General features: G+C 41.8%; 1 protein-coding gene across 3 annotated transcripts; it reads left to right on the plus strand.

The window, feature by feature from the left end:
- vap (vascular associated protein) lies at positions 1-23818 on the plus strand. Of its 3 annotated transcripts, XM_088342251.1 has the most exons (10): positions 9-505; positions 5534-7369; positions 8956-9044; positions 9120-9178; positions 9258-9421; positions 13072-13234; positions 13308-13499; positions 17121-17354; positions 21337-21499; positions 23668-23818. In XM_088342251.1, the coding sequence occupies exons 1-10, from the start codon at positions 460-462 to the stop codon at positions 23740-23742; spliced, it is 3021 nt and encodes a 1006-aa protein (XP_088198377.1). In that variant the 5' UTR covers positions 9-459; the 3' UTR covers positions 23743-23818. The 3 variants fall into 3 exon arrangements, with proteins under 3 accessions (XP_088198378.1, XP_088198377.1, XP_088198379.1); XM_088342252.1 differs by lacking the exons at positions 21337-21499; positions 23668-23818 and adding an exon at positions 18395-18658 and having other exon boundaries at positions 1-505; XM_088342253.1 differs by lacking the exon at positions 21337-21499 and having other exon boundaries at positions 14-505.
- Positions 23819-24236: the final 418 nt, after the last annotated feature.

Consider the following 24236-nt stretch of genomic DNA (forward strand, 5'->3'; position numbering starts at 1 on the left):
ATTTTCGAACGGTCATGCAGAGTGCAGTACCAACACCAGCCTCAGACGCGTCGGGTGGTGCACTAGAGCTTGAAATCGGTGTTGGTATTTGAGTGTGTGTCTTGTCTCCCTGCGTGGATGCTGTCATACATGTGACGATTCTCCTCCCTCCATCATCGCATCGCATGGCATGGCATCGCCCTCCCAGCGGCCGGGAGAAGGCGCTTATTTGCGCCCGCCTGCCAGTGTCGCCTCTCCGCCCGAAGGCGACACACGCTAGGATTTCTCGCTAGTTGCAGTCGGTCCGCCTCCCTAAACGATTTGCGCACACGTGGATCTCATTTAAGGGGCGACAGGAGGCACAACTAAGTGGATGTTGTCGAGAGTTGAAAGAAGAAAAAGAAGGTTGACTTGTGACATGTTGAGGTCGCGTGTCCATTCTGGAGACGTCCTACCCGACATGTGCGAAGAGGAGCTGACATGCAGTCCCTCGTCTGCTTATTGCTCGTCCTTGTCGTTACAACAGGTAAGCGCATATCTACGCCCAAAACACACGAGCGCAAGCGGTTTAGTTGCTAATTCTTATTTGTGAAAACTCTCTCACTATTGAGTTATGTTGCTTTGGGGTGTTATTTGGGCTAGTGGTGGTTCTACACTATGTTAATCCCTGGGCGATTTATGAATAATGTGCGTAATTTGGAAGGCAGAAACCGCCTACTATTTTTTTATGAATAGTATTAATGCTGTACAGAGAATTTTCCCCCCTACTACAGTCAGAGGTGAAGTGTCGCACACGTCGCCACTCCTCTATGCTTTTCCTCGTCTAAGCCTCAGTCTCCTCACACCTTCGCAGTAAGCAGGGGCGTCAAAGCTGCAACAAAGGAGCGCCCATTTGAGAATAGGCAAAGTCATATGTTGTTAGATGATACAAAACCGATATCGGCGCACATTTATTGTAATTGTTTTTTTATTCTTTTGGAAAGATCTCTTGCCATCCCCCAAGTGTCACGGTAAAAATATCGCCCTGGGGAGCTGCCCACCTCGGCTGTGCCCAAAAGCACTACTGACCTCAATCTTATTTTGTTATTGTCTGTCAGTCTTTCTGTCTTTGTCTGTCTGTCTCTTCCTCTCCCTGTGTCTGTCTTTGTCTCTCTGTTTCTGTATATGAGTGTGTGTATATCCATCCATCCATTATCTGTACCGCTTATCCTCAGTAGGGTCGCTGGAGTCCATTCCAGCTATCTTCGGGCAGTGGGCAGGGAACACCCTGAACTGGTTGCCAGCCAATCGCAGGGCACACAGGGACAGACAATTCGCTCGCTCATTCACACCTAGTGACAATTTGGACCGGCCAATTAACCTGACATGCATTTTTTGGAATGTGGGAGGAAACCGGAGTGCCCGGAGGAAACCCACGCAAGCACGGGGAGAACATGCAAACTCAACACAGGAGGTTAGATCTCACGACCTCAGAACTGTGCCGCACACGCGCTAACCACTGCGCCGTCGTGCTGCCCAGTGTGTGTGTGTGTGTGTGTGTGTGTGTGTATATATATATATATATATATATATATATAAGACTATTCCTCATAAACACACAAAATCTAGCTTTACCCATGTCAGAGGGCAAGCATTTTGACACAATGTCAAGAAAAGAGGACGGCACAGTTAGTCCTGGCTTAAAAACAACCAATCACTGCTCGGCTTCAGAAAACTAGTGGACTGTGATTGGTTTTAAAGTGAGTATTTAACAATTTCGATAGCCACTTTCGGTAAATGCCAAAAGGCAAAAATGTATGCCACTTGGATGGATTTAAAAAAAGAAGAAGAAAATGTAAATGCAGTCTATTTTCCGCAAACACAATTTTGACACATTCCAAAAAATCATGCATGGCAGGTTAATTGAAAGCTCCAAATTGTCCCTAAGTCTGAATGAGCTGGTGCGTTGTCTGTCTCTGCATGCCCTGCGACTGGCTGGCATCCATTTTAGGGTGTCCCCTGTCCACTGCCTGCCTGATGATAGCTCGGATGGCCTCCAGCACCTCCGTCAGGATAAACGGTGCAGATAATGGATGCATGGATAATGTTGAGTGGAATTTTGTTTTTATTAACTGTTGGATGCACATACAAAACAAAACTTTTAGGAAAATGTTTGGATTAACTTCCTTTTAAAGAACGCCAAATCCTTCAAGGAGATCCCGGCTTTTGTGTACATTCCGATAGCGTTAGGTACTAACGAGGCCGAGAGCTCTTGTATCATCAGCTCAAACCTGCATCTGAAAGTTCTTTGATGACCAATTAGAGTAAAGAACAAACACGTTTTCCACTTGAAGGGCCCTGTAAATAGGGGCCAAAGCAACCCTAATGACTGCTTCAAAGCAAAACATGGCTGATTTCCTTTGCATACCACAGTATGGTTTCTTGACGATTCTTGGGGGGTATTTGTAAACATATGTAGCAAGTTTTGAGTTGATTGGACACACTACTGGCAGAAGTTCTGTTTCTTTCCCTCAAACGATAATGAGAAAGTTACAGCAACAGAGTGACATTCCGAGTGTCAGCTACTCTTATAAAACCTTGTCCGCTCCTACAATTTGTAATTATACAGTGCCGCGAAAAAGCATTGCCCCCCTCCTGTATATTTAGTAGTCACAAAGATGTCAGATCATTAAAGCAATTTTAATATTACACAGAGACAACCAACGGAAATACGAAATGTAGTTTTGAAATTCTGATTCCTTTTATTGAGGCACAAAAAAAAACCTGTCTTGCCCTATGTGAAAAAAAAAATTGCCCCCTGAACCAAACAGTGATATGGGCCACCTTTGGCAGCGATAGCAGGAATCAAAAGTTCACAAAATTTTGTAACAAGCTTCTCACAACACTGTGGAGGGATTTTGGCCCAGTCTTCTTTGCAAAATTGTTTAAAATCTGCCATAGTGGAAAGCTTTCCAGCTTGAACTGAACGTTTAAGGCAGCGGTCTCCAACATGGTGCCTACTGGTACCAGGGTGCAGCTAAGGTGCCAGCGAATCTGTCATGATTACTCATTGCACTCGCCCGTGATCCCGCTTGTTGACGCCAGCTGCTGCTGCTTACCAGATTGGTTCCCCCTCCAATTTAAGTTCAGTTCTCTCACTCGTCCTTTGTCAGTCTGTCAGCGACCCTCTGTTTACACAAGGCAAGCACTTTGACTCTGACTCCCGTCGGTCCCGTTTTTTCACCCGTATCCCACTCGTCTGTTCCTGACTCCCCGTTTGTCACCGGCTATGACCTGTTTCTGACCACCGATCACGTACTGATCTCCCGTCCTGGCTAACGACCCGTTTTTGACCACCGACCACGTTCTGATCTCCCGTCCTGGCTAATTTCTTTGCTTCTTTGTTTCTTTGTCTGTTTCTTTGCTTCTTTCTGTTTTTCTTTTCTCCCTCTGTCTTTTTTTCTACATGCAATAATTAATCTGGTAATAACACAGTAACAGCAGAGTAAGCAGTACAATATAGGTTGGTATTTTAGAAATGTATATCTAAGTGGCTGACCTTTGCACTAATAAGTAGCTCGATGCTTTAAAAAGGTTGAAGACCCCCTGGTTTAAGGTCACACCACACTGTCTCAATTTAAATCCAGACTTTTTACTTGGCCCCTCCAGAACTTTAATTTTGTTTTTTTGAGCCATTCGGGGGTGGATTTGCTGGTATGTTTTGGATCTTTGTCCTGCTGCATGATCCAAGAACGCTTAAGTTTGAGGACAAGAACTGATGGCCACACGTTGTCCTTCAGGATCTTCTGGTAAAAACCAGAATTCATTATTTTGTCATCCACAGCAAGTTGTCCTGGTCCTGAGGCAGCAAAGCAACCAGACCTATACACTGCCAACACCATGCTTTAGTTGGTGTCATGTCACTTTTGTGAAATGCTCTGCCATTTTCACGCTAGATGTAACTGGCTGCAAACCTTCAATAAAGTTTGATTTTCACTTATCAGTCCACAGAATGTTTCTCCAAATGTTTTGAGTATAATCAAGATGCTTTCTAGAAAATTTGAGACAACTCTTAGTGTTCTTTTGTGACAGCAATGGTTTTAGCCTGGGATTTCTCCCATGGATGCCATTTAAGGCCATTTTTTCTTCGAATGGTGTCATGATCGCTGACCTTATTTGAGGCCACTGAGTCCTGCATTTGGACGTTTTTCGATGTTCTTTTGTAACCTCCTGGATGAGTGGTACACATTGCGTGATCTTAGTTGGTCGGATCTATTAATTTCTTTTTCACATAGTGCCAGATACGTTTTGATTTTTTTTTTGTGCCTTATTGAGAAGGAATCAGCATTTCAAGACTGCATTTTGTATTTCCCTAGGTTGTCTCTGAAAGATATTTAAATTGGTTTGATGATCTGAAACCTTTAGTGAGTGATAAATGTGCAAAAGACGGAGGGCATATACTGGCACTGTACAATGTCCGAGATCCTGACATTCCTATTCTCAAAACATAATTAAAAGAAAAAATAGAAGCAATTCTGTGAGGGTCTTATATTTTTGCTCCAGTCAAGGAATGAAGTAAATCCAAAAGGGCCGTGTGCTGCCATGCTTCAATGTTACCTCAGAGGAAGGAAGGAAGTCATTCCAGAAAGATTTCTTTAAGGACCTCTGTTTCTTTCAAATACCTTTTTTAGCAACCTCAAGTTATTTTTGTGCGTATCTGGTCTAAAGTGCATGAATCTTGGAAGTTTTACTTTTTAATTTAATGATTCTGAGTAGAATTGTTGTCACATTTGTGTTGACGTGTTGCAATAAAGAAATTTATACTGGTTAATTTTGAGGTTCATTATGTTACAATTTTACCTGCTGATTAATCTTTTTAGTCATTTTTGGCGTTATTACCTTCTGTGCATTTAATCAAAATGATGCATCTTGTTTTAATAATCCATGACATAACCAATTAGTTCTTAGGAAAATAATGTGGTTAGCACATTTGCCTAACATGTGAAAGGTCCCCTTTCAAGACTGGGTGGAAACATATGTTGGACTAGAGAGGGAATGGCGCCACCAGGCTGTACTTGCCCAAGACACACAACAGGAAATGGTACCCCTACGATCCTAGTGGTTTAGGGATCCAACCAACCAACCAACCCAAAGTAACGTATTTAAAAAACAATATTCTAACACATAAGAATTTTTTTTTTTACTCACAATGGTTTAACATCTGAACCAATGCCCTTTATTTAAATTGTTTATATAAATATTGTTTTTGCCAGGCACATATAAAATACTATTGTGTCGTTGCCTGTTTTCAAGCAGAATTAAGTGTTCCGTTAATGCAAAACGTTTGCCTGTTACTCAGAGATTGATTCTGCGTGACTCACCTGGAACACGAGAGTTCCTCTCAGGGTCCTAATAACATTTCTGTTTTTCCTCTGACCTTGTTTAGGAACATACAACGGTTCTGGAAAATTGTTATCATGTGTAGATAGATGAGCAAGTGTGAGTGAACATGTTGTGATGAGTGGGCATGCGTGAGACAGATTGATTTCTTTCATGACTCTGATTATCCGTCTAGGTCCGGCAGCCCAAGAAGATGCACAGATTTTCACAGAGGAGTACTCTATCCCCATCTTACATTCCAACAAGAAAATCCATAGTCCACCTCAAGTCGGGTTGGGCTACGCAAGCACACAAGAATCCTATGAAAAGTCTAGTTCGGAGTTCGATCCCACCACACCCCTTACCACATCTGCAAGCCCTGATAGAAAAGCTCACAGGCTTCCTGAGGAAGTTGGGAACAATGGAGAGGAAACCTCTGTCACACTCTTTCCGCAGACGGCGGTCCTGACCCAAAACACCCAAACAAATCCGGGAATCACAGAGGGGACGCGTGAGTCTCATAACAGTGTGCGGTCCACTTTTCCAGCTGTGATGTCATCAAACAAAAGGACGACTGTGGTGACCTCTTCTGGCACAAAGGAAAAAGTTTATATCCAGAACCGTGGTCGCAATTATTTAAGTGGAATAGAAGTGATGAGAATACTCACATCAGACCTTAGTTCAGAGCCAACAGGGGCACAAACTCATTGGCCACAAATTGCACAACGATCTACACAACTGCCATTTACCATCAAGGACACATCACAAATCCCTGATTCATCAATGACCACCAGAGATCTCACGTTTGTCTCTGAAAGGGTGCAGACCTCGTCAGGGTTGGAGGATGGTACAGGGATGCCCAGATCTATATCCAATCTAAGCTCAAATGCAAAATTTAAAAAGATCATGAATTTTGAGGTTTCCAAAAATGGACTGGCATCAACTGGTTACACAGGTCTGTTGAATCTGCTTAAGTTTGGAGATTCCTCAGAAGCGACTGTTGCACTGAATTCCTCTCCCCGGGTCAGCACCAATTTCGATTCCAGAAGGGTCCTAAACTCGCCTGGCTTTGAGGACCAGAAAGAAAAGATCCAATACACACACCTGCCAGAGGCCTCGAGCTTGGGGTTTTCTGAGGATGCGATGGTTACCCCTGGACAGTCAACCCCCGTGCCAACTGGAGCAGTTCAGAAGATGTATAGCTCAGAGGTTTGGACAGGAACCCCGGAGAGCTCTGAGCATAAGACAAAAGAGACTGGACACTCAACCCATGTCAGCATGATGGCTCCATCCACACGGTTCTTGAGCTTAGGTCTTGAAGACCAGACAGTAACAAGTGGACACACACCTCAGGTTAAAGATCTGAGCACTGGGAGCAGGACAGAAACACCTGGACAGGATTTCCTGGTAACGACCCATTATGTGCCCGAGGTGGGCGTCCTGAACCTGTTTCAGGATGGTCCAACTGCAGAAAGCGTTCCTCGTTCAAGCACCATTTTGTCATCAGCAGGAGTTTGGGATTTGCATGGCTTTGTCACAGCAGCACATGGAGACTCAACTCGAGAGGTGGTCTTGAGCATTGGAGACTTTGAAAATGGGACAAGTATACCAAGAGATTTTGACGACACAAGCACTGAGACGCTTATAAAATATGGAAGCTCAAAGGATGTAACTGCAGTTTCTGCTCACACCTCCCAACCAAGAACTGTGACATCATTTGGAGTAGACTTGGGTTTGAGCCTCTCACAGACAACACCTAACACCATAGACACCACGCCTGCACCAACAACCCATAATAACCCTTTTTCCGCATCTGAGTCCATCTCGGACATTTTGACGTGGACCTACAAAACCCCTGAGCTGCCTGTGACCTTAAAAGGGACGCCAACAACCGAGGAAAGAGGCACTTGGCACAGCAACACCCTAATAACCCAGCAACCATTCTCGGATACTGTTGCGACCCATTTGGCTTCCATGTCTACCAGCATACCCAAAGTCTACATTGTGCCGGATCAGCCTGCCATCATCAGAGGTGTGTGTCTGTAGATAGATAGACAGATAGATAGATTGATACTTTATTCATCCCCAAAGGGAAATTCACATTTCCAGCAGCATCCCTGAGCTGAGAACAATACAATAATAAAGCAAAAAGAATACAATATACAAATACCCAGTGTGACGTGCAAATGCCCACTGTAGCGTGTTATATAGAATATCTAAATAGTGCTACACAGAATACATATTACAATAAAATTCGGTAATATGCAATGTAGGTGGTGTGGTTTAATGTGGGCTTTTACTCTGTTGGGTAGAGTTAAAGAGCCTCATGGCATGAGGAAGAAAAGATCTCTTCAGTCTGTCCGTAGTACAAGACAGTGACAGCAGTCTGTCGCTGAAACTGCTCTTCTGTCTGGAGATAATGCTGTGTAGTGGATGCGATGGATTGTCCATGATTGACCGCAGCTTTTCCAGTGCCCGTCTCTCAGCTACTTTTGTTAGGTTGTCCAGCTCTTTGCCCACAACAGAGCTCACTTTCTTAGCCAGTTTATTGAGACGAGAGGCATCCTTCTTCTTGACGCTGCCTCCCCAACACGCTGTCGCATAGAAGAGGGCGCTTGCCACTACTGTCTCATAGAATATTTTCAGGAGCTTTTTGCAGATTTTGAAGGAGGCCAGCCTTCTGAGGAAGTAAAGTCGGCTTTGCCCTTTCCTACATACAGCTTCTGTGTTGGCAGTCCAGTCCAGTTTGTTGTCCAGCTGCACACCCAGGCATTTGTAGGTCTGGACAAATTCTACACATTCTCCTTTGATGGTTACAGGAACCGGGAGAGTTCTGGTTCTCCTGAAGTACACCACCATCTCCCTGGTCTTGGTGGTGTTCAGGTGCAGGTGGTTTGCGTCGCTCCATCGGACAAAGTCCTGAATCAATTTCCTGTACTCCTCCCTCTGCCCATTTCTGATACATCCCACGATCGCAGTGTCATCGGCAAACTTTTGCACATGGCAGGACTCAGAGTTGTACTTAAAGTCCGATGTTTACAGAGTGAATAGGAACGGACAGAGCACGGTCCCCTGCGGAGATCCTGTGCTGCTAACCACAGTGTCCGATGTACAGCCCCCCTGTTTCACATACTTTAGCAGTGGTCCCTAACTTTTTTTGAAGCGCAGAGCTACTTCTTTTTTTAGTATTGTGAAGGTTTAACAGTTTTTCATACATTTCTAAAATTACTGATGTTTTTACTGTATAATTACATGGTTGAAATTTGTTGGAGCTGAGCTAAAACATCCTCAACCACAAAAGGGACTAGGTATTTACTTATATAAATGAAGGCTAATTCTAGACCGCTGTATTCAGTTATTTTTCAGATTGTATGTATGCAGAGGCACTGATAACTTTAGGGATTTCTAATGCCCGTTAGAAAACATACCCCCCAACACAAAACAGCCTCCATAAATCTTTTCCATTATTTACATTTGAGAATTTACTAAAAAAATCACAATGGCCCATTGGAGGTGAGATATTTTTGGAACCGGGGATTAGGCTACCTAAGTGTTCTTTGCGGGCTATCTGGTGTGTAGTCTAGTTATGTATGCCCTTGTGTTGTGGTTCTTGTCCAGTGGAGTCCATTGAGTTGCTCCTGCAAATAATCGTGGACGACTCCAGCTCAGTTGCCGGTCCACGCCTTGAGGAGGACACCACCAAATGGGTGGGCGGGGTTTCAATTACATTTAACTCTACATGAATGTAAAGTTTGAAGCTGATCTTGCTGTCCATGTCACAGGTGGAGCCATACCTGCAGAGGGCGCCAGGTTTCACCAGAGTGTTGGGTGTGTGGGGCCGGTGAGTGAACACGCTGGTTGATTTGAGAAGGGACACACTTACCGGATCGGCTTTGCCCATTCATGCATTACGAATTCAGCGGACGGGCGGTTCAGACGCTGCTAGATTTCAACAGCGATGCCTCCCTGCGGTGGCTGGCTGCCTCGGGAGCGTCAACACTGCTTCACCAGACGGGACTAGATGAGGCCGCGCAGCAGGGCAGGAGATTTAGAAGCTCCAAGGTGGTCAACATCACATTGGGAGGTAAGAAAACAGGTTTTCTCGAGGGACTAAATCTGTGTTTATTCAAGCGGGAGACAAAAGAAATACTTTTATATTTTTTCCCAAGATGATTTGTTCCACGTAATGTACTGTAATATCTCGCTGTATCGCGGTTTTCGTCATGCATTATCTTCTGCATTCTGATTGGCTAAACAGTTGCCCCTCCCCTTTTTTCTGCTTGTGTCTGCCTGTGCTTCAAAAACATTGCGGTCTAATATTTACATTTATGAGAAACAGCCTGATGAAGCCACAATACGTTTGTGCACATCTTTTTAAATTTCGACTTTCTCTGAAAAGCCACCATGTCAACAAAGCACTGAGGACCGATTAAAGCACCAAAAGGCAGAGGAATATGCTTTCTATCGCCCACAAAGTTGAACTTTTCCTCATGTTGAAGGATGGTGAAAGCATTTTTCCGCCAAATGTTTGTTTTCCCAATGATGTCCACAAGATGGAAACAAAATATCTTCTGTAGTAAATAATTGGAATCTAGTCCTGCAACAACTAATCTATAAAATTGATTAAAATCCATTATTATTAAAATCGTTGGCAACTAATTAGATATTTCATTCGATGGATCACGTGATTTGAGCCCCTAAGTGCGTTAAATCAATGCAAATAAGTGCACAGAATTCCGTTGTGAGTTGTAGCTCCACTTTGGTCGGACAGAGGGCACCAAGACCATTTTAATAAAAAAAGCTCTTACATTTTTTTAAATGTTTGTATTTTGAACACTGCATCATTACAAACAAAATTGGAATGAAAGGTTCAACTTTGTAGTGTTTGACTGTTTCATCATGGAATATAGTTGAGAATTTTCAAGGGAACAGAAAGTGCTACAGAAGTAGTGAAAATAAGTAAACAAAATAATTCAAGTAAAAATAAATTGTATCCTTTTTATATTGGGAATGTTTATCATATTCAAAGAACCAATTTGTTGACAATTTTTTTGAAAGTGTGTTTGGATTTTTGCTCATTTTTTGTGGTTAAAAAAAACACATAAAATGAAATGTATTGCTCTTGCTTTTTTTTCTTTTGTATGATAAATTCAAATATAATGTGATCTTTGGATAGGGTGGTAGGAAAAGAGTATCTTACAGATTTGCAGGTGTATAGCATATATTTGTATGTATTTTTGTTTATTATCAAATAAATTGACAAACGCTTTTTTTTTTTTTTTTTTAATTGTTTTACATTATGGTGTATTCTGTTGTTTTGTACACTTTGTTTATATCTGTCTTAAGCGTCAACATTTGAACAAAGAGTAGGAAATTCAAAATGTCTTTAAGAAATCCAATTCGTCGATTAATCAAAGAAAGTAATTGACCGATTCATAGATTTTGAAAAAAAAAAAAAAATGTTGCAGCGTGAGGGCACCAGCACAGCGGCACAGTGGTTGGCACGTGCGCGGCACAGTTCTGAGGTCACGAGATCGGACCTACATGTTCTCCCCGTACTTGCATGGGTTTCCTCCGGGCACTCCGGTTTCCTCCCACATTCCAAAAACATGCATGTCAGGTCAATTGGCCGGTCCAAATTGTCCCTTGGTATGAATGAGCGAGTGAGTTCTCCGTCTCTGTGTGCCCTGCGACTGGCTGGCAACCAGTTGAGGGTGTTCCCTGCCCACTACCTGAAAATAGCTGGGATGGGCTTCAGCACCCCCGGACCCTACTGATGATAAGCGGTGCAGATAATGGATGGATGTTGATTTGCTTACATCTACCTTTTGCTACATCACTCAGACGCCATTTTCGTCCTCTCTGTAGTTTGCCAATATTGTTTTTTTGCAACTGGATTTGAACAGGTGAATATTTGGACATTGTTTGAGCTCATCCTGTAATTTGTTCCAAAGTTTAACTCCACAATACAGTGGAAAATGTCAGAAAAGAATGATACCGCCTGAAGTGGATAGAAACAGTTGAAAGTTTCTTCCCAACTGTTCTACGAAAACATTATCAGAATGCTATTTGACTAGCTTGAGTCGGGGGCGAGTAAACATAGGTAAGACATGCTTTGGGATAAGTTCTGCTCTCGTCAATGACTGAAATGATTTATATTGTTTTGGATTATGCGTATTGTCGCGCCAGGAATGTTTGAATCATAACCAGTGGAACATATGTACGGTTGTAAAGACACTTCATTAAACCCTGATCATTTTTATTTTTAGCCTGCTAACAGTTGTTTTTGTCAAATCCTTTCCAAGCAGTGTATGAACGCCATTTTATTCAGTTTAATTGATGACCTAGGATGAAGAGAGTTTGCAAAATTGGAAGCTCGACCAAGAATTAAACCCTCCCAAGTTTGTTTAGCACTAGCTAGCTGGTACATCTGCACACAGATAGATTTAAATCTTACACAAAAATAAACTGGCCTGCTTTTCTCTTGTTGGGCCAGTGTCCAGTGAAGATATTTTAATCATGAAAAAACTTGTCTGCTTCATAGTCTTTCTACACTTAAAAAGGTTAATATGAAGCTTGCATTCTTGCCACGTTCCCAACTCAACAATTTTACATTGATTGCAGATGATTGCATTACGAGATGTGCCGTTTATAAGCACAGGATTTTTAAGTGAAGGACATTTTAAAGGGAAACACTAGACATTGTACAGGTTCCTCCATAGTAGGGATGAAATGTGTAAAAGAGAAGCGGACAACATTTTGGGATTAATCAACTCACCAGGGCAGGGTCAGGACACACCGTACATTTTATGACAAACTTCAACAAAACTACCAAACTCACTCTTCAAACAAAATATAATTCTGCAGCACATTTTATTTCACTGTGTAACATTTCATGATTTGATCAAATCTATTTATTGAAACTAATAATGCCAAACCAGAATTCCATTTAGAAATTGTCCCCCTCTTGCAGTTACTGAAGATCGTTGAGGCTCATTTTGATCATAAATAATAGTTTCTAAATGAGGTGCGAGCAGAGTTATTTTGTAAAATGTCACAAAATATTGCAATTGCGAAGGATACGGATGTATTTACCTTTGTGATGTGGTCACAGTTGTAAGCTTGGAATCGAAAGATCCTTTTCCGTCCTTCACTCTGTTTTTTATGTGCAAATCTTCCACATAATTTGAAATGTACAAACATTTGTCTTAAGTCCTTCAGGCACGTCATTGATCATTATTTTTATTTTTTTTATAACTTGCACAAACTACGCGTGGCAAAATGCACTGTGTGCCGCGATCTTCTGACACAATCAAATTGCTCTGGGTTCTTGCCTGGAATTTTTAGTTGTTTACAGTGGGTTTCCGTCCTAAAGTGTCTCAATAGTGAATTTACATTGTTTCGTGACCTTTCATATGCATGTATCCATAGAGATGAAAAGACAGAAAGGGTTCTGTTGGTGCAACTCCGGGACTGTAAACTGTAGTTGAGACTCTGTCCTATATAACTTGGACCGAACCAGGTGTTTACTGTGTTGCATTGGCAACGCAAACACCTTAACAGTTAAATTTGAAAGCTTACAGAGAGGACTAACGCGGTTCTCGTTTTATTTCCGAGACAGATGTACTCATGAAAGAGCCGTACCTGGCTCGCGAGCTGTACGTTCCCAACCCTTGCACTAGGGACATTCTAATCTAGGCTCAGCTAATACATTTATGTGTGTACGTGTTCCAGGGGTGCAGGCGGACATTTGCGATTGGTTGCTCGAGTGTCCGACAGGCTTCCGCTGTGTTCCTCGACCATTCAGCAACTACAGCTGCGCCTCTTTCTGCCATTTTGACTTTTGCCACCATCACGGCGTTTGCACACACCATCCAAAACAACCACCCGTTTGTCGGTAAAGAACACGCATGTGACGATTGTTCGGTTTGATAATGATAGCAGCGTTTCTTTCTCCGGCCTGTCACCAGATGTCTGGTAGGCGAGAACTTCTGGTTTATGGGTTCACGGTGCGACGTCCGGATGACTCGCCTCCGCCTAGTTTGCACGTGCGCATCCATCCTGGTGCTGGCTGTGGCGGTAATCGGCTCGCTGGCTTTAGTCGCCGTCAGGCGCTACAGAGCTGCTCTGATCCAGGCCAAAGTGGACCAGACACGTAGCAGGTACTCGTGTGTTACGCTTGCATGGATTTGCTGTTTTACTCTTGTATAGGATGTGGAAGTATCCAGAGTTACGACAACCCGTCTTATGACGTTTTCACTTCACGGTATGGAATTGGACGTTTTTTGGGCCCTCTTAAAACGTTTTCCTATCAATATGACACCGACAACAAACCATCCATCCATCCATCCATCCATTGTCTTCCGCTTATCCGAGGTCTGGTCGCGGGGGCAGCAGCGTTATAAGGGAAGCTCAGACGACCCGATCCCCAGCCACCTCCTCCAGCTCATCCTACGGGACCCCGAGGCGTTCCCAAGCCAGCCGAGAGACGTAGTCTCTCCAACGCGTCCTGGGTCGCCCCCGGGGCCTCCTGCAAACCAAAAACGTGTAAATTTCATGAAATCCTCAAATTTATCAATGGTGAAGAAATGATTGCAGGTCTTTCACTGAAGCACTAAAACCATTTACAGTTCATGGGCCACTTTCTCTGAATCCGCATGCAAATTGTATGAAAAACCAAATAGAAGTCAGCATTGAGGATCACACCAAGAGAGACTGGACTTTAACGATGGGCAGGCTTTAGCACCGAATGATCTTTTGAAAACTAATAAGGTTTGTTTTTGTTAACAGTACACTAAAAATGTGTGAGGATATATATATATATTTCTTAAATTTTTGCAAGCACTTTGGTTGTTAGCACTGTCTAATAATAGCTGAGACTTCTCATTAGTTTTTTTTTTAGCCAAGATGATAAGCCTATAAGCCACATATTTGAAAAGTTACATTTAGATAAAAGGAGTTGGATATTAAAATGTTTCCACGTGACCTGTTGTGCGGAGGTGTAAGCTGAAGCACCTGCTTCCGCCATTGTTACCTTCGTTCCAAATGGGCATGTCAGGTAGAGAAAATGGAGCTCAACTAGTCTCCGTAAAGCACCCATGACCTTACCATAAATTGCGTAATTTGTAACGTACTTGTGACTTTGACCGTGTCTTTTTATTTTGTCACTGTAACCTGATTTGTCATCAGTTTTTTTGACAGGCAGGTTTTTCTCCCTGTAGAATTTTTTTACTTTTCAACAAGTATCTTTTTGATTCCCACACCAGAAATATTTACTAATACATTTTCACGATTACTAATCGTGTTTTTTTTTCTGGGTTTGGACAGTGACCTTACGCCATACTTAACTACCTCCCACAATGCCGTTCTCTAGTTCAGAATCACATGTGCTTCGTTAAGACTTTAGCATCACCAAAATCCTTGGGACCTGCAAAGAGGGAAGCAAAAAAAGGATAACCATGGAAAAGGAGCTTCCTATTATCAAGACGGTCATGTTGCATAGCCGTACCCAATCGACTAATGGGACTCTTGTTATAATATAATTTTTGCCTTACATGAATTTTATTTATCATGTTATCTAATCAAGTACATTTATATTACACATAAGTAGTACTTGATTGTATTTTGATGTGTTAATGTTTTTATCGGGTGGCGCGGTGCATAGCGCGTGTGCGGCACAGTTCTAGGGTCATGGGTTCAAATCCAGCTACCAACCTTCCTGTGCGGAGTTTGCATGTTCTCCCCGTGCTTGCGTGGGTTTCCTCCGGGCACTCCGGTTTCTTCCCACATTCCAAAAACATGCATGTCAGGTTAATTGGCCGGTCCAAATTGTCCCTAGGTGTGAATGAGCGAGCAAGTTGTCAGTCTTTGTGTGCCTTGCGACTGGCTGGCAACCTGTTGAGGGTGTCCCCTGCCCACTGCCCAAAGATGGCTGGGATGGGCTCCAGCACCTCCGCGACCCTACTGAGGATAAGCGGTGCAGATAATGGATGGATGGATGTTTTTATCTGAGGTACCGGGTTTCGGAATGCATGAGCAGGGTTGGGTAGGGTTACTTTAACTTGATTAATTTCAATTACTTTTGGATTACTCCAATACCAAATATACTAATAAAAGACAAAATAAACTAAATACGAATAAAATTATGACTCACAACAGATGGTAAGCTTTCTCTCCTGGGTTTGATCTCTTTGATCTCCGGCAAAACTAACATAAAATGCGACAGAAACAAAATGAAAATGAATCCAAACAGCTTGCCAACATCATTTTTGCCGTTCCATGTATTCCGTTACTCCCCAAACCTGCAAAAAATTTAGTAATTTTATTCATATTTAGTTTCTTTTGTCTTTTAATAGCATATTTGGTATTGGAGTAATCCAAAAGTAATTGAAAGTAATCAAGTTAAAGTAACCCTACCCAACCCTGAGCATGAGCTAATTACAGTAGGTGTCTACAATTTCACCTTGCGATCCCCACCTCAGAACGCATGTTGAATCCCGTGACTATGCTATACGCAGTACTGTACCTCCTTCTCCTTCTTCTGTCAAGTTATTTTTACTATAGTTATTATTACTACTGTTTTTCTAGGGGTGTAGTTTTGGCACGGACAGGGGGGGGCATATCAATACCAATATCGAGCAGTAATTTTTTTTGTCCCAATATTTTGTGATCATTTAATAAATGGGCAATGTCCCATCCAAACTTACACCCTTGGTTTTTGGTGGGGTTTTTTTTCCTTCATGCAGTTAATTCAATGTATTTTTGAATTGTTTGGTGTTATTTGATCGTTCAATCAACATTTTGATTTATTTTACATTTGTGACATACAGTACATAAATGATAACAAACAAGCAAAGGTTCCTTAATACTCACTGCACTTACAGATGCAGCCTCTAGATGTCAGACATCGAACGAGATTGTTTAGCTTTTTTTTTTTTTTTTTAAATGGTGCATTGAACGTAAATTCATGTAAAAGTATTCATTCCTACTCTTCTTAAACAGATTTAAAATGGTTGATTTCATACAAATTATGACACATCTTATATTAAATTTCTTTTTTAAAAATTATTTATAAAATTATTTCAGTTTCAAGCCAAAAGTATTTATGGTCAGTCATCATTTTTTTAAATGTGTTTTGAAGAATGATTTGGAAATTCATGTAAAAGTTGTGTCTTGATAAATTTAAAACGTAAGCTATTACAGTATAAATACATAAAACACAAATGTAATAATATTTAACAATAACATTTATATTTCAAATAAAAAAATAATCCCGGGCAGCACGGCAGAACAGAGCTTAGCACGTGTGCGACACAGTTCTGAGGTCATGGGATCAAACCTTCCTGTGTGGAGTTTTCATGTTCTCCCCATGCCTGCGTGGGTTTCCTCCGGGCACTCCGGTTTCCTCCCACATTCCAAAAACATGCATATCAGGTTAATTGGCCGGTCCGAATTGTCCCTAGGTGTGAATGTGTGAGTGAATTGTCTGTCGTCTGTGTGCCCTGCGACTGGCTGACAACCGGTTCAGGGCGTCCACTGCCCGAAGATAGCTGGGATGGGCTCCAGCACCCCCGCGACCCAACTGATGATAAGCGGTTCAGATAATGGCTGATCCCTAATATTAAGAAAGCTTACAAGTTTACTAACATACTTGAGTTGAATGTAGAAAAAAACAAGGCAAAGGAGAATCTGAAATGAAAAAATGGAAGTATGGTTACTGCAAATTAAAAACAACTCTTAAAAATCGGTGTGATGGTTGGTTATCAGTTGAATTGTATTTTCAGTTACCGGCGCTTCAATCATTTTGACGAGCTGTCATCTCGCTTTTGGCCACGCTCGGCATCGGCAGCTTCCGCCGACTCGATGGATAATCCTGCATTCACACGCTCCGACGAGCTGCTGCACATGCGAGCTCTAGATCGGCCCTGCTGCTACCACGATGACACTTTGTCGCTTGCCTCGGCTTCCTCTGCATGCACCGGGCGGGTGGCCCGCCTCAACACCATCTACCCAGACAGGTGCGTGCACACACAATGTTTTACAGCAGAGTCAAGGGCAGCATACAAGGACAGTCTAAAATCACGGCCTCAGGTCTGTCTAAATCAGGTGTAGCAATTACATTTCGTGTGTCTGCTAGAATTTTGAATTGGGGTAGAATTCAGTGTACAATAAGATAATAAAACAATAAAATCCCCTCCTTTATCCCCGCCCAACACCAAATACACAAATGCACACAATGGTTAAAATACAATAAAAATAAATAGTAATAGAGATGAAATATAATAATGGCAAGGCACAGACTGACCAAGTGAGGGACAAGACCTGAGAGAGGCATATCCACACTGATAGGGCTGGCAGCAGATGGCCTCTCGGAATTTTAAGCTATTGAACCAAACGCTAACAGTGTTCTTTTTCGGAGAACCGGAGAGCAGGGCATTACAATAATCTAAATTGGAGGATAAAAAAAAATCATGCATCAGCACCTCCATGTTTGCCTGAGAGAGAAATGGGCGGACTCTGACTATATTCTTCAGATGATAAAACCCAATTTTAGTTATATTTTTGAAATGGGAAATACAATTGAGCTCAGAGTAAATAATAACACCCACATTTTTAACACAATCTGAAGATCTAACATCTTGTAGTTTTGGTAGGTTTCTCTCACTGACTTTCAGGACAAATGACTAAGAGATTTGGTTTGTCCTCATTGAGCTGTAGGAAATTCTCTGCAATCTATGACTGAATAGCTAAAATGCATTTTAAAACGGCATCTGTAGGACCTGTGTCATGAGGGGACATGGCAATGTGCAGTTAGGTCTTGTCTGCGTAACTATCGAAATTGATTTTGTGTCCCCCACATTTAACTTCATGAGTTCCAGAGGAACATCCACCCATACTTACTAAGAAATGTCAGTCAGTGAGGTAGGAATAAAAACAGTACAATAACTTTGATCTGAAGTATTGGTGAGAGCCTCTAAAACAATTTGCATTCAATATATTTCAGTCCAAATCAGGTAGAGTTCTTGTTCTTTTTCCTTCCCTTATCTCATTTTACTAGGGGTCGGCTCCCATACACAGCCATACGACTGTGCATCATAAATGATGTGACGATAGTTCTACCCAACTCATATGTTGCAACACCTGTCTTTTGGGAGTCATTGGATGAACAAGCCCCCCAATTCCGAGCACCAAGCAGGGAGACGATGGGTACGAATGAGTCTTACGAATCGACTGAGGCTCAAACCAACAACCTCCAAGGCGCCCTACCCCAAGGCCACTGAGCTGGTCTAAATCAAGTACAGTTACATTTCAAAAATAACCCTTGGTAGGTTTTTTGTAATGTACAAACTTACTTTTTTTTTCCAATTATTATACAGGTAATACTGTATTACACATTGACATCAAAGAGCAAACCCTTTTTACAGGCCTGAACATTTGTTCAACAAATAAAAATATGGTATACTGTACCTGTGAACTGGGGGTCTCCAACATGGTGCCAGTAAGCATCAGGTAGCTACTAAGACCACCTGAGAAGACCGCGGACTGGTTCTGAAATCATATTATGAGTCATTGTGACTTTCTAGGATTTAATTTCTAACTGATATAAAGTTTAGTGGTTGACGGAGTCTATTTTAACCACTAATAATTACAACCTGGTAATAACATAGCAGTAACACAGTAATAACATGTTATTTTTTAAATGCATATCAAACTGGTAGCCCCTCTGCCTAATCAGTAACAAAAAGGACCTCTCAGTTCAGAAAACATTGGCCCATGCTGTGTACATTTATCAATCAATGTTTTTTAACCAATACCTGCTCTTGTAGGATCTGTTAAGCCTATCAGCAGAGGTGCGTAAAATAGCCCAAAAAAATTACTCATGTAAAAGTACTGTTACTTCAGACTAATATCACTCAAGTAGAAGTAAAAAGAAGTCATCCAAATAATTATTTGGGTAAAAGTAAAGTACTTGGTGAAAAAACTACTCAAGTACTGAGTAACTGTCTTATTTATTATTATTATTAAAAAACAACAACTACTCAATCAAATCATAAAATCATAAAAAAGTATCCCATCATCGATAAATTACATTTAATTTAAAAATAAGTTAAAATAATCAAGGTAAATTCAAGAACTTAAATAAACAATAAAATGATAACGATATATATCAAAAAATAATCCATCCATCCATTATCTGCACCGCTTATCCTCAGTAGGGTCGCAGGGGTGCTGGAGCCCATCCCAGCTATCTTCGGGTAGTGGGCGGGGGACACCCTGAACTGGTTGCCAGCCAGTCGCAGGGCACATGGTGACAGACAACTCACTTGCTCATTTATACCTAGGGACAATTTGGACCGGCCAATCAACCTGACATACATGTTTTTGGAATGTGGAAGGAAACCGGTGTCCCCGGAGGAAACGCACGCAAGCACGGGGAGAACATGCAAACTCCACACGGGAGGTTTGATCTCACGACCTCAGAACTGTGCCGCACTCGCGCTAACCACTCAGCGGCCGTGCCGCCCTCAAAGAAATAAATTAAGCTCAATTAGCACATTTAAATCCCAAGTACTTTAACAGGCTCTGCAGGCACAACAACAAGCTAGCCCAGGGGTCGGCAACCCAAACGTTGAAAGAGAGATATTGGACACCCCCCAAAACATTTTTTTAAACATTTTAGGAGCCGAATAAATTGAATAAAAGCCTTTCATAAGCCTCAAAATGAACGCTACACATGCTGTACGTATCAATAGTAGCCTATTGTCAAAATAACTAAGTTGGATGCAGCAGATCCTGTGAAGAATGACATTACTACTCAGTTGTCTGATACTGCCTCAAGTTTATTAATGAATTATGGAATATCTAATTGTTCTGATAAAATTAAAGAAATACAATCAAGAAATCTAATTTTTCAGGTCATTTTTAGTTTGAGGATTGGATCAAAACGACAACTAAGGTGCCTACTTTGCCCTTCATCTAGCCAACAAAAAGAGTGCAATAAAATTTAGCATGCATTCATAAAGCATTAGTAACGCGTCATCCGAAAACTGTTCAAATGTTCGCTCTTAGTTCTAAGCCACTAGCATTCAGTGCTACTTTAGCTCAACATACAAATTAGTTAGCATATTTATCTTATCTTCCTTTCTTTTGTTTTTCTAGGCTTGGGCATAGCAACCTTTTGACAAAGTTAAATAAAAACACATTAATACAGCTTAAGTTTGATTTCTGTGTAGTTATACTAAAACAGCCAGGGGCTTGGCATGTAACGCTACCCCTTTAAAAGGGGCGGGCTTGGGCCGCGCAGTGGCTCTCACTGGCCAGAAGAAAGCAAGGGAAGGACTCAGAGAAATGCCCTTACTTACGTGGAGGGGATTAAGTTACTATGTAATGGCGTAAATGTAGCCTTATGCAGCGGAGTAAGAGTACTGTTTTTTTCTTCACAAATTTGCTGAAGTAAAAGTGTGGTGATTTAAAAATACTCTCAGAAGTGCAAACTGTCCTAAAACATACTAAGTAAATGTAACGGAGTAAATGTAACTCGTCGCTACCTACCTCTGCCAATCAGAATACATGAGGCGGAGATGAGAGTGTTCGTAAAGCAGCAAGACTATGAAAGGCGAACCACGTCCTATAGCGAGGGAATACTGTATTGCCATCAGGAACATCCAAGACATTATAACCCTCAAAGTCCAGTGTTGTCTTTTGAGACTGGCAACACAATTTTTTTTTTTCTATTTGTCAAAGTTGCTTTTTGTGATCTGGAACAGTCCATAAACAGTTTACAGTGGTAATCAGGTGACAATCATAAATCACTGTTTTCATTCTATCAATCTAAATAAGGTGTTGTATTCAGAAGCCAATGATTTTAAAATTTGTATTTTTTGCGATGTGTTCTTCTGGGACAGTCTTTTTTGGCAATCTTGTTAATCCATATCTGACATTGCCCTAACGGGAAGTCAAAAAATGTTTTCCTTAGTCTCAATTGTGTATGTGTGGCAGCTCTCAGTATGGCTGGTGCGGTAGCGAGTTGAGCCTGGGTGACGGCGTGCTGGACTCTGGCAAGGCAAGCGACTTGTCAGTGTGCAGCTGGCCAGTTGAGCCCATCCACTGGACGCCTTTTCCGCTCCTGCGGCAGTTAGCGGCTCCGCAGCCCCCCCAGCCCGTGAGTATTCCGGAGTCGCATGCTGCTTCATCAAATGGGGGGCTTTCTTGTTAGGAGATGGCACCTAAATTTCCAAGACAACCGTGGTTAGGGATGACATGGTCATCTGACTGTTTTAATTTAAACAATTCTTCAAACCTTCCAAATTAAAAAATGATCGTATTTTGACACTAATATCGACCTGCCGTGCATGTTTTTGATACTTGGGAGGAAATCCGAGTGCTCAGAGAAAACCCACTCAGGCACAGTGAGAACATGAACAAGAAAGGTGGTAGCTAGAATTGAACCTATGTCGTCCAAACTGTGATGCAGATGTGCTAACCAGTCAATCGTTTTGCCACCGCTATAAAATGGAATACTTTTCTTCAATGATTTTAACATTAAAATTCCAACCACAGAACTTGTTTTTTAATCTATCTTCATGCGTACATTGTTTCCAGTTTCATTAATATGCGTGTGGATTTGATATTAACATTGTTTTAACCTTGTTGCTGAAATAAAAGGAGGAAAAACAAACAATGTTTCTTTAAATTCTCTTTTATTTCTTTTGAAGGGTTTTTAAATGCAGTGTTGGGCACGTTAATAAAAAAAAGTAATCAGTTACATTTCAAAAGCAACTTGGTTAACCCACAGATTACTGACACAAAAAGGTAGCCTGCTGCTCCAAAAGTAATTAGTTACAAATTACTGTATATACTTGCCTAGAAGCAGACCACCTAAAGCATCATAAAAAAGTAGAATAAAAACTGTACACCCACCTGTGGAAGCAGTGAACCCTTTATTATTCTTGGCTTGTGCAATCTTGAGAGCTTTTGAACGAACACTTAGCCAAGACACTCCATATCCATTTTGTTTCTGGGCTTCAACATACTCAAGGATGAACTTCTCTATTTCTGGGTACTGTCCAAGGAGTTTTTTTTCTCCTGGCATGATGTATTGCAAAAATAATTTTAAAATCTAATACTCAAAAATTTCAGCACACTTTTACTGTAAATTGTGTGCTATGTTTGCCCTTTTCATTTCCAGCTGTTTTTTTTGTTCCTGTACTAGCCATGCCCCCTTCTCCGCGCGCTGCTTATTGTTTGCTACTGGTGACATACAACGAAATATGCACATGTAAGCTGACCCTGATACGAGTAATTTAGTTTAAAGTTGTAAATTCAATTTGGATGCGAGTATATATGGTATGGAAAATATCTCCATGAGGAGAAATTCAGCGTCCTTATAATCTGTACATGGGACGGCGCTACCATACCTGTATTCGGTTGTACTTTGTAGCTAAATATAAACACGCCCACCTGTCAGTGATTGCGTTCATGGATTGAGGGTTGTTTGTGTTAGAGGTGTTCAGCTGTCAGAGGACATTAAAATTAATGATCTGCATTCAGCAGCGGAACAACACATTAGCACATTCGCGAGTAATGACAGTTCAGGTACCAAATTATATTCATAACGTGTCACAGTAATCATTACCCAAGAAAGTAATTGTGTTCCAGGAACGTTCCTTAGTTGTCATGATTACTCATTGCACTCAACTGTGCCCGCTCGTTTGGCTCAAGCTGCCCCTAGTTGCCTGATTGAGTCCCCTCCTATTTATTCCCAGTACTCCAGCCACTCTTTGTCAGTCCATCAGCAGACTCTGCATACGCAAGGCAAGCACTTTGACTCTGGCCCCCGTCGGTCCCGTTTTCATCCGTATACCACTCGTCTGCTCCTAATTCCCCATTTGTCACAGATTATCGACCTGTTTTGTCCGTTTGACCACTCTCTGATCTCCCGCTCCGGTTAACGACCCGTTTATGACCACCGACCACGCTCTGATCCCCCGCTCCAGCTATCGACCTGTTTTGCCCATTCGACAACGCTCCGATCTCCCGCCCCGGGAAATCCACTTCCGCATTCCGATCCCGTGAACGGATTGCTTCTCTCGTCCAGCGAGCACCGGATCACTGGCGTTTGTTTTCCTCAATATCCCAATAAAGTTTTGAGTAAAAGTTACAGGTTTGGGTCTACCATTTGTCCTGGTTCTGACATTAGTAACGCGTCATCCGAACACTGTTCAAATGTTTTGCTCTTAGTTCTAAGCCACTAGTATTTAGTGCTACTTTAGCTCAACATGCAACTTGGTTAGCATATTTATCTTATCTTGCTTTCTTTTGTTTTTCTAGGCTCGGGCGTCCAGGCCCCACTCTTACTGCGAGGGCATGGAGCTAATGGACATGAACCGCAGCTGGACCGCATGACTCTGATCTTTGTTGTCTTTGAGCATTTTTGTGTGTGTGTTGATAAATCAATAAATACTTAACCTTTATGAATCTGTTTGATTTAGATTTTTGTCTTGGCCATAGCTCATACATTTCTTCTAATATTCAGTGATGTTCGCGTTACTGAAAAAAATGAATTAGTTAGTTAAATAATTGCGTTACCCCCGAAAGTAGCTTGTTACTGTGAAAGTAACTATTTACAAACTATCACATTGAAGGATTTTATACATTTTACTATAAAGGATTTTATACGATTAAATACAAGTTATATTTATCGAGTGCAATGAAAATTTTCACCGAATAGGCTGACGTTCAATGACAGGTCACGCTGATCCGAATGCGGAATGTTTTGGCTGGGGAATTTTGATAACAGGACTCTGACGGGGGGACGGCAGGCGATGTTTGAAGAACAAGGCCCTGATGATGTAGAAACGCTCTCCTGTTTTTAGTTTCCCCAGACATCGAGGCGAGGG

This window comes from Urocampus carinirostris, chromosome 8 (genome assembly GCF_059441175.1).
Source record: "Urocampus carinirostris isolate Australia breed hairy pipefish chromosome 8, RoL_Ucar_1.0, whole genome shotgun sequence".
Taxonomy (NCBI): domain Eukaryota; kingdom Metazoa; phylum Chordata; class Actinopteri; order Syngnathiformes; family Syngnathidae; genus Urocampus; species Urocampus carinirostris.

What these genes read in the sequence shown, in the direction of transcription:
- vap (XM_088342251.1), top strand. Translation starts at nt 460, where the DNA reads ATGCAGTCCCTCGTCTGCTTATTGCTCGTCCTTGTCGTTACAACAG. An exon ending in CGTCCTTGTCGTTACAACAG is followed by an intron (nt 506 to 5,533) that starts GTAAGCGCATAT and finishes TTATCCGTCTAG; the next exon opens with GTCCGGCAGCCCAAGAAGAT. An exon ending in TCAGCCTGCCATCATCAGAG is followed by an intron (nt 7,370 to 8,955) that starts GTGTGTGTCTGT and finishes GTTCTTGTCCAG; the next exon opens with TGGAGTCCATTGAGTTGCTC.